This window comes from Pinus tabuliformis, chromosome 5_2, assembly GCF_031772625.1.
Source record: "Pinus tabuliformis cultivar Carrire ecotype Pingquan chromosome 5_2, CPIR1, whole genome shotgun sequence".
NCBI lineage: Eukaryota > Viridiplantae > Streptophyta > Pinopsida > Pinales > Pinaceae > Pinus > Pinus tabuliformis.
This window is the reverse complement of record NC_142306.1, coordinates 988,257,686-988,269,003: the sequence shown is the minus strand read 5'-3', so window position 1 is coordinate 988,269,003 and position 11,318 is coordinate 988,257,686. Positions and strand designations below refer to the sequence as shown.

The window sequence follows — 11,318 nt, the reverse complement described above, 5'->3', positions numbered from 1 at the left end:
TGCAAATCCTAGAAGAGAATGTTGGTTATGAGGACACATAAGAATTCCATAATATGTTGGATTGAGTGTGAGTATAGTGGTGATACTATTTTTAGAAAAGTACATTCCAAAGATGTTGATTAATGTAATGATGTTGTTGATTAATGCAAAAATGCCCATAGAGACGAAATGGAAGATGTAGTGCAAACATTTATGAATTGAGAGTTGGACAAATGGTTAATTTAAAAAAAAAGCTTTCAAGGGTTCTCAATACAAAATACAATTGCATCGGGTAAAAACAAAATCATGAAAATAGAGAAGGAATTCAATACATATTCATATGAAGAGCATCGAACAATGTGGACATCAATGTGAGCAGTGTGGTCAGTAGTGAGAGCAACGAGCAGTGAACAGTGAGCAGTGTGAGAGAAGGGAGCTTTTATGCAGCAAAAGTATCGAGAAACGAGCAAGGAGCAACGATAACCTGAACAACAGGGAGTAGTGCAAAGTAATCTTGGCATTTTATAGACCCACATATTTCTCGAAACAGGTTGGACGACAAATGCATTCAAACATGACAAAGGGACAAGAAATTTCAGAACATGTGGAGACAAATGATTTAGGACAAGTGAAAATTGCCTCATCTGCCAAAGCTGGGAAGTGGGTTTGGGTCAATGCCAAACAATATTAGAGCATTTTAAAACGAAGACTAGCCTGTCTAAAATGGGAGCAAACAAGGAAAAAACGGTCTAAAAAGGAAAGTACTCGAGCCCTTCGCAAGAAGCACTCAAACAAGTCCCCTCTACAAGCACGTGGCAACAAGAAGTCTAAAGGAAAAGTCATTGATGATTCTGCCTTATATAGTCCCACATCCACACCTCTCACCTGGTCATCTGATCTTTATGTGAAAGAATTGTTAAATGAAAAAGCAATAAAGTTTTAAAAGAACAAGTGGCATTACTACAGGAAGCTCTCCTGATAGGGAAGACATAATGGCAACACATGAAGGCAGATGTGAAAAACATAAAGAAATATGTAGTGGAAAGTACAGAGGTGGTGAATGCGAAATCATCCTCGGATAAAGGGAAAATGATTGCCCAAATAGACAACCATGAAGAGAAACCAAGGGAAGAAAGGAAAGGAGATTCCACCAAATTTCCAAAAATTGGGCTCAAGTTATTAGCAATTATGCTAATAAGGAAGAAGAAACAAACATCCAGGTTGACAACATGCAAGATAGAGAAGGCAAGGAAAGACAAAATAGGGCAGCAAACATAATTATTAAAGGGGTGAAAGGCTATGGGAAAAATGAATGTACTCTTGACCTTGCAAGCAACTTCTTGAAAGACAAGTTCCTATGGCAAGGACAAATATGCCAAGCATGGAGGGTGGGTAAGTTTAACGGGAAGAGAGCTAGACCCATAAAAGTTATCATGCCTAGCTTGCGTGATAAACATATCATTCTAAGCAAGAAATATGTCTTGAAGGGTTCTCGTTTTTTCCTAGAAGAAGATTTAACTGTAAAACAACACGAGGAAAAAAGGGAGGAAATGTCAAAGGTTAGGGCAGGAAGAGATGAAGGCAAGAGAGCATGGATTTATAAAGGAAAAGTTGTGATAGCACAATTTGGACCTCCTTCCAAAACAAAGCAGTAAGATGGTAATAAAGAAGAGGCGACAAACTCTTCAACAGGAAATCAGGAAGCAAGGTTAGTATGGGAAAGCAGGGACAAAGACTCAAATGCGAGTCTTGCATGTCAAAATAAATAACAATCAAGTCATACCCAGGTCTCCTTAAGATTAGTTTGTTGGAACTGTAGAGGTTACCCATGGAGACGAGGACCTGGGTCAGGGCCTATTACGGAAGATAGAGACATAATTTGCCTCATAGAAACACATGAGCATGAAGGGTGAAAAACACCTATGTTTGAAGGATACTGGAAGATGGAAGTGTGGAGAAAGGTAGCAGGGAATGGAAAAGGGCATGATGGTATCATGGTTTTAGCAAGGGAGAAAGAAGGTTGTCTCATTTAGTTAGAAAAAGAAGACTCAAATAAGCAATTCATTTGGTTTAAAATATCAGAAAATGGAAACCACATCCAAATCCTCAGCCCTAGCTGAACATTCTGATAAAACTAAGCACCAAATATGTATAGAAGACACCCGGATCTTAGCCAGGAGCGATCACTACTTCATAAGGAAATTCAGGGAAGCCATAGAAATTAGCAAACACCCTAATAACCTCAATAGAGACGATGGATGGACCATAAGCAAAAACTGGGTTCCAATCCTATCATCCAAATCTACCCCTAACCAGAATCCTCCCCTAATTAACCTAGAACAAACTTAATAGATCTAATCCATTTTAATTTAATAACACACTTTGACCTTTAAAAAAAATAAAAAAATAAAAAAATAAAAAAATAAAAATAAAAATAATCATAGGAATTAAACATCAATCAAAAATATCTTAACTATAATAAACTCTTCAACATAGGACAATATATAGGGAGCCTTAATAAATAATCACGACATAAAAAATAAAAATAAAAAATTGAAATAAATATATTTACAACAATTAAAATTAAAATTAAAATTAATAGATAAATTAGAACAAATATAATTATAACAATTAACAATTAAAAATTAAAAATTAAAAATTAATAATCAATTAGAATAATAATTAAAATAAATAAATAATCAAAATAAATACAATCAAAACAATTAAAATTAATAATTAATAATTAATTAAAATAATAATTAAAACAAACAAATAATTAAAATTTATACCATTAAAAGAATTATAGAATCAATATAATTACAACAATTAAAATAATTAAAATTAAAATTAAAATTAATTAAAATAAATAACAATTAAAATTAAGATTAATAATTAAAAGAATTATAATTAAAATAAGAAATAATTATAATTAAAATAAAGAATAATTAAAATAAAATTAAAATAATTAAAATAGAAATAATTAATTAAAATTAAATTAAAATAATTATATAATTAGAAAATTAAAACAAATATAATTAATACAACCATAAACCTAAAAGTAAAAAAGAATAATTAAATTAATTATATATGTCGGCTAAGCATCTCTATATATATAATTGAAAAATAAGACCAGTCTTTCAATATTTTTCACAGCCTGAAGATGAACCATCGTTGCTGGTTCGAAACGTCGATGAAAAAGAATCCTTATGCGATGGATCCAGAAGATAATCTAAACAATGTTATTTTGCGCCGCAAGTTTCAAAAATCTACAAAGGTAGAGGGCTTGACCACAAAGATCCATTTGCAGCCTTAAAAGCGAATAGTGAAACATATTCGTAGTTAGGTGAAGTCCTTATAGTGGGTGATTTCAATGCTAGGACTGCAAGTGAGCAAGCTAACATTCTTTGCTGTAAACATGATTGTGACCCTATTTGGCTTACAGAAGAGAGTACTCATCAGTGGGAAAGAATTTCAGAGGACAAGGGTTGCATTCTCTTTGGTGAACAATTGCTTACTCTATGTGGGGCCTTTGATTTAGTCATTTGTAATGGCTTGACTAGATGGGCAAAGTTCGGTAATTTCACTTGCAATACTTACAATGGAGCAAGTGTAGTAGATTATGTAATTTGCTCGCATGATTTGTGTGAGAAATTGAGGAAGTTTTGATTGGAGATCAATCGCGGGACTTAAAATCAGATCACAAGCCAATTTATTTATGTTTCTCTTGGACTGGAAAGAAACAATTAGAGTAAAAAATTCAGCATGTCCAACAAAATCTCCCATAGGGTAGAATTATTTTGACCCTAGAAAATTGTAATACCTTCAAAATGACGCTAGAGAGGCTCTTCAAGAAGGAGAAAATCACAATTCACAACCTTCATAGTCATGAATTAACACATTTAATTCAATGCGCACTTGCAAAGTGCAAAAGAGCAAAAATTAAGAACTCTGAAACAAATTGCTTTCCGGTTAATACTTGGTTTGACGAGGAATGCAAAAAGGCACGAAGAATGTGGAAAGAGTCAAACAAGGATAACATAAAGCTCAAATCTTACAAGAAGTTATTAAGCAAGAAAAATGCCGATTTCATGGTTTCAAGGAGGGAAGAACTAATCTTCCTTGGGAAAAAAAATGCCAAATTATTTTGGAAGGAGCTCCAACCGAAAAAGATACAAACTGGAAAAAGTATTATAGCTCCTAAATGGTTTGACTATGCAAGACAACTCTATGAGCAGGATCCCAAGGTTGACCCTCCCCCCTTGGTCAACACTGATACTGAACTCTTCACAGTGCAAGAGGTAGATATGGGTATCAAGAAATTGGTTGTTGGAAAAACAAAAGGCTTAGCTGAACTCTAAGTAGAATATCTAAAGTGGGGCTCAAAGATTCTTGCACCTCACATTACAAAAATTTTGAACAACATCATACAATAGGGGCTCCCCACAAATTGGACAACTAGTCTGGCAATACCTCTTTTCAAGAGCGGTGACATAAATAATCCATCTAATTATAGGACCATCATGATAAACCCTTTGTTTGCAAAGCTATTTGGAAGCATGATAGAAAACAAAATTAGCAAGTGGACAGAAGAAAGAGATAAGCGTGCTAAAGGCAAGCAAGTTTTAGACCTAAACATTCCACAATAGATCGTTGTATAACTTTAAGGCACATCATTGAAAAAGTTTGGGAGAAAAAGGAAGAAGTCTTTTGTTGCTTTGTTGATTTCAGAAAAGCATTTGACTCGGTTCCTAGGGATAAGCTTTGGCACAGAATGGAGGAACTTGGGGTTCCCAAACATTTGAGAACATCTGTGCATAGGCTGTATGAAGAGGTGAAAGTCAAAATTAGAACTTCAACAAGCATTTCTGAAAGTTTTAGAAGCGATATCGGGGTCAAGCAAGGTTGCCCACTGTCTCGTACCCTTTTTGGTTTATATATCGACAAGCTTGAGGAGTGGTTAAATTCGCAAGGGGGTGATGGTATATATTTGGGCAAGTTTGTTATAAGACTTATTTTGTACGCTGATGACCTTATTCTGATTTCTAAATCGACTCTTGGTTTGCAAGAACACTTACTATCCCTTGAGCATTTTTGTAGAAGTGCGGGATGCAAGTCAATATCAGCAAAACGAAAGTAGTGGTTTTCTCTAAGAAAATAGAACATAACCAGCATAAGTTCTACTTTGAAGGCAACATTCTGGAAGAATTTGTGGATTAAAAATACCTCGAAATTGACTTCAACAAAAATCTAAGTTGGAATGATTGTAGAAAGAAAAGAACTTTGGGGGGTTGGAAAGCATTTTATGCTTTTCAAAATAGGTGTAGAGAGGCAGAGTTATGGGATGGGAAACCACTCAACTCTTTTTGGGCTTCTAGTGATTCCGTTGATTCTCTATGGTTGTGAACTATGGGCCAACAATACATCCGACATGCAGTGGTGACAAATTGAGAAAATTCAGAAGCGTTTGATTACAAACAAATTCAAGATTGAAAGTGCAGTTCCTTATGCTATCTTGTTAAGTGAAACAAGGACTGTTCCTATTGAAGAAATTGTTATGGTGCGAGACATAAGGTATTTAAAAAAAATGAGCAAATGGAAGAGGGCAGATGGCCTAAGGTTGTCTTTAATGACAGCTTGTGCAAGAGAAAAAAAACTTGGATGCAACAAAATAACAAATGGTTTAGTAAATGGGGTATTTGCTTGAATGCGTGTCCCATAAACAACAAAGAGATAAAAGCTTTTGTTATGGAAAAGTTCCACAAGCGTACTTGGGATAAGGTGTTAGGAAGAAAGAAAAATTACTATATTGAAGTGTTTAATCCCACTCATAATCATCAACCAAAAGCACACATAGAGGCCAATATCTCTTGGAGAGCCAAAATTCTTATTGCTCAGTTAAGGACTAATTCTCATCAACTCCGTTGTGAAACAGGGCGTTGGAAAAGACCAAAAGAAGTGTGGGAGGAAAGAGTATGCATTTTTTGTTCTTTCGGAAAAGTGGAAACAAAAAACATTTCATTTTAGAATGCGAGGCCTTCAAAGACAACATGGAAAGTTATGCAGATATGCTGGCAAATATCTCTTGGGATAATCTATTTAGTGAGGGGTTTGTCGAGAAGCTAGGAGCATTTATTTTGAAGCTTCACAGAAAAAGAGCCGAATACATCAAGCAGATGAAGAAGCAATCTATCCCATAGGCTATCTTTAGCCTCGTGGATGTTAAAATACTTTCTTTCTTTCTGTGATGGAAGTATTGAAGTTAGAAAAAAATTGCAATATGTGATAATCTCCTTCACCTGATTACATTCGTGCAATTGTTCAGTTGCCCCTCTTCTTCAGAGCCCCAGAGGGAGGAACTAGGAGGAAAAGACCCATAAGTCAAGTAGTGTATTCCTCCTTCATGGAGAAGGCGCCCCACGCCACATGTTTCGGTGGAGAAAACAAGTGTCTTGTCTTAAAACGAGATATTTTTTTTGGGAGACAATGAAAATAAATGCTTTTAATTTTAAACATAAAGTTTATTATTAATGTTAACATTAGTTAAGCGAATCTCAAACTCTATGTAACACTTTAAATTTATCCGAAGTTTTTCTACATCTTGCCTAGATATAAGGCCAAATAAGACCTCTAAATTTAATATTATTGAAATATCACTTGAATGAAGCTTATTGCCTGAAAAAAAGGTAGTTTACCCACTTTATAGAATATAAGTCCTTACATTAAGTTAATTAATTTTAGTTTTCTTGCGCAACTAATGAAATGGGAAAAAATAATTACAATAGTCCATGCAACCCTAGGAAATAGAAATAATAATATGTTCAAGAGGATGATATGTTTTCACATTACTCTGGTGGAAGAGGTTTTTTATAGCACATTTTTGCATATTGTGTGGAGCAATGTAGATACTAGCTAAGAAACATGAATTCAAATTGAACATTAAAAAATAAAATCATTGCAGGGTGAACTTGAAACATTGCTCGTTCAACGTGATCCCCGAGTGGAGGTGGTTGTTATCGAAATGTCAATCACTCAATAGTTATTGCTCACATAGCTTTAGGACTCTTTGTATATATGGTATTAGCGTGCACTCTTTTCAAAAAGTGCGAGTAGCACATGGTTTTGTAGTTAATAATTTTAACAGTTTGGTATCAAGAAGGTTCTATATGTCATTAGTCAAATGGATTATTTTCACGGAGTTGTCTATAATGCGACTTTTTGAAGATTTTGGTGACGGAATCCGGCGGAAGAAATTGAGGTCAAATTTTGATTTCTTCCAGTTAAAATGGTTTTTTAACTGCATATTTGGATTCAGCACCCTGAAAAACCCCTGAGATGGTTTCATTGTGCAAAAACTAGCTATCAAACTTGCGATTCCAATAATTCCTGCTGGATTTTGACCGGAAAAATCCGCCGAAAAAGATTTCAAAAAGTCGCGTTATAGACAACTGCTATTTTCACACCTAGTTCAGCCTATTGCTTTTGCACAAATGTGGCCCATAGCGGTTCTGTAACTCAACGAGCTGTGCCTAGAAAACTCTATATAAAACCATTGGAGCTGTACAAGAGAGAGATTGAAAGATTACCTTTGAGCACAGGTTTTGATTTTAACTTCCAGTCATTTGTTTCCGATTAGGATTTTGGTGAGACGACTGGATGAAATGGAGGAGGCTGCAAATGTTGAGGAGGAGAGCCCAGTGCCTGAGTCAGAATGGTGTGAATTGACCGAAGATTTGAGAGAGGAAGTATTGGCCAGGCTTCCAATAGAATATCTTTGTAAGTTCAGAAGTGTGTGTAAGCAATGGAATGCCCTCATTTCATCCACAAAATTCATAACTTGTCGATGGGCTGAGGCGCCTCCCAACCGCCAGCCATGGCTGGCTATGTGCAATGAACACTCTGGACCGCCAATTTGCCTCGTATATAGCTTCCTAACACGGACCTGGAAGAGCACCTGCTGCATCTCCCTTTCTTTTCTAGCCAATATTGCAGATATATCGAGATCTGGACTTAGCTACCACGGATCTGCCGCAGGCCTATTCTTGGCTAATATCCCAACCGGCCCTAATATTGTGTTCAATCCACTCACAAGAAAATTCGTATATCTGCCGTCAACGAGATCCATAACGGCTGTCATGGCCAGAGGCATTACAGTGGATGAGTACAGTCCAGAATCCTACAGAGTGGTCACCATGGGCGCGTCTGGTAGTGTAATCATAGTTGAAATCTTTGATTCCTTTCACAAATCGTGGAGGGTCGCAGGGGAGCTGCGCGGGGATTTAATGGTGAGGAACAGGAGTGGAGGGGTCGTTTTCTGTGATGGTTTCTTCTACTGTATGACCCGAATTCCCGTGGGCATTATGGGTTTCAGCATGCGAGATGGGACCTCCATTTTTGAGCCTTTACCGTTGCAGCACAGCAACAGCTATAGGGTAATCAAACGGCCTCATCTGCTCACCTGCGGATCGGGGCTGCTAGTGGCAGGGGCCACAGCTGTAGTTGGTGGGCATCGTTTGGAAGGGGTGAATATATGGGAGTATCATCGTAATATTGGCTCAAACTTCTTTTTGTGGAAAGAGATTGCAAGAATTCCGGAATCCATGTTTAACGTTGTTTTGGATCAGACATGGCTCTGGATCGAGTCCTTTGGAGTAGGGAATTACGTGTGCTTTAAAGCTTTCAGCGAAAGAAATGGACGTGGGTTTATCGAGATTGTAGTTTACAATTTAAATTCAAGCCGAAAAACAAAGTCGTCATGGAGTTGGCTCCCCAGATGGCCTATTGCCACTACTCGTCATCTGAAAGGCATGGCCTTTCAACCCAGGCTAGATATGAAGGTTGTTGTACACATCACAGAATAATGAAGAAAAAACAAAGAAATTTCAACAGAATAACTAAGACAAGAAACTGAATGGATTGGAATTTGTTATTCAACAATGAATCTCCGCACATTATATTTCATGGGCATTTGTTAGTTTTATATCATCGACCGTCATTACATAACTAATAATTCGGTATAAAACTGTAAAAACTGTCTAGTTACATTTTGCCCAAAGTTACTAATTCGTTGTCAAACTAACAAACTCCACCTTGACAACAATTTTCCTAATTTCTTGCCCATGCCCATTCATCATCTTTTCTGCAAGCCAAGAGAAGCTAAACACCACCGCAGCTTCTCTATTGTAACTGGCTTTGTGAACATGTCTGCACAATTCTCTCGCGTATGGACCTTTTGAAGAGCTACTTTTCCGCCATCGATCACATGTCTCAGAAAATGATACCTTACATCAATGTGCTTGGTTCTGTTGTGATAAGCAGGATTTGTAGCCAAGTGAATAGCGCTTTGACTGTCACAAAGTACATTCACTTTCTCTTGCGTCCTTCCAATCTCATCGAGCAGACCCTTTAACCAAATTGCTTCTTTACTGGCATCTGAAGCAGCTATGTATTCAACTTCGGTAGTGGACAACGCAACTGTTTCTTGAAGCTTTGACATCCAACTAATTGCTCCACCTGCAAGAGTAAAGACATAACCTATAGTAGATCTTCTTTTGTCCAAATCACCTGCATAGTTAGCATCTACATATCCGCAGACTGATCCTTCACTACCATTAAAGACGATGCAATGGTCACTTGTGCCTTTTAGATATCGAAGCACCCATTTCACTGCTTGCCAATGTTCTTTACCTGGATTTGCCATGAATCCGCTGACAACTCCAACTGCATGTGAAATGTCAGGTTTTGTAGATACCATCGCATACATTAAGTTGCCTACATCGTTTGCATATGGTACATGAGACATATACTGCTTTTCTTCATCAGCTCTAGGACTCAAAACCAAAGAAAGCTTAAAATGGGAAGCTAAAGGAACATTAACAGGGTTCACATTATTCATAGAGAACTTTTCAAGTACCTTCTCCACATACTTCTGCTGTGACAACCAAAGCTTACCATTTTTCCTGTCTCTGTGTATCTCCATGCCCAAGATATGTTTTGCTGCTCCAAGATCCTTCATATCGAACATCCTAGAGAGTTGAGCTTTTAACCTGTTGATCTCTTCCATGCTGTTGCTTGCAATAAGCATATCGTCAACATACAAAGCTAAGATAATGAATATACCATTGAAACTTTTGAAGTACACACAATGATCATACTCACTTCTTATAAAGTTCTGGCTCACCATGAAGGAATCAAACTTCTTGTACCATTGTTTGGGACACTGCCTCAGACCATACAATGATTTCTTGAGCTTGCAAACTAATCTTCTGCTGTGACCTCGTACAAAACCTTCTGGTTGTTCCATATATATCTCTTCGTTCAAATCACCATGTAGAAACGCTGTTTTAACATCTAACTGTTCTAGCTCAAGATTAAGCAATGCAGTTAGTGCCAACACAATACGTATAGAAACAAGTTTTACAACTGGAGAAAAAATCTCATGAAAGTCTATACCTTCAACCTGAGAATACCCTTTTGCTACCAGTCGCGCCTTATACCTTTCGATACTTCCATCAACTTTCCGTTTCAGCTTGAAAACCCATTTACATCCAACAACACTTCTCCCTTCAGGAAGCTCTACAAGATCCCAGGTATTGTTCTTGGCTAAGGAGTCCATTTCTTCTTCCATAGCCATTTTCCATTTTTCGCTATCTGTATCATCTACTGCTTCCTAATAACAAGAAGGTTCCCCATCTTCAGTAATCAAAGCAAAATATGAAGCAGAATCTTCATACCTTTTGGGAGTTTTCCTTTCCCTTGTAGACCTTCTCAGAGCGACTGGTTGCTGAACTGGTTCAGAAACTTGCGCTGGTTCAGAAGCTTCAACGGCTTCCTTTGTGTCTTCAACACCTTTTTCTCCAGAAGTCTCTCCTTCCTTTCGACTGTCATCGAAAGGTCTAGCCTCCAACTGAACTCGTTGACTCGGCGATACCTGTTCCTGTTCAATTCTTTCAACATTTGATTTTAACAAAGAGGATTCATCAAATGTTACATCTCTGCTAATGGCTATCTTCCGCAATGTAGGATCCCACAACCTATATCCTTTCACTGCATAGTCATACCCAACAAAGACATAACATTTCGACTTTGGATCTAATTTTGAACGCTGATTTTTCGGAATAAGAGAATAAACATCACAGCCAAATATCCTCAAATGTGAATAGTCACAAGATTGACCTGTGCAAACTTCTTCAGGAATTTTACAATCAATTGCTACTAAAGGTGATCTGTTAACTAAATAACAAGCAGTAGATACTGCTTCTGCCCACAACTCCTTTTGCAAGTTAGCATCGCTAATCATGCTTCTGGCTCTTTCCATAAGAGTCCGATTCATACGCTCAGCA

At 37.1% G+C, this 11,318-nt stretch overlaps 1 protein-coding gene across 1 annotated transcript; it reads left to right on the top strand.

Moving 5' to 3' along the window:
* The first annotated feature begins 7,637 nt into the window (after window positions 1-7,637).
* LOC149162624 (F-box/kelch-repeat protein At5g15710-like) lies at window positions 7,638-8,837 on the top strand. Its single transcript, XM_089435243.1, has one exon. It carries the CDS (start codon window positions 7,638-7,640, stop codon window positions 8,835-8,837), a length of 1,200 nt encoding a protein of 399 aa, XP_089291369.1.
* The last annotated feature ends 2,481 nt before the right edge of the window (window positions 8,838-11,318 follow it).

Coding starts and splice junctions, on each gene's coding strand:
- LOC149162624 (XM_089435243.1), top strand. CDS start 7,638: ATGGAGGAGGCTGCAAATGTTGAGGAGGAGAGCCCAGTGCCTGAGTCA.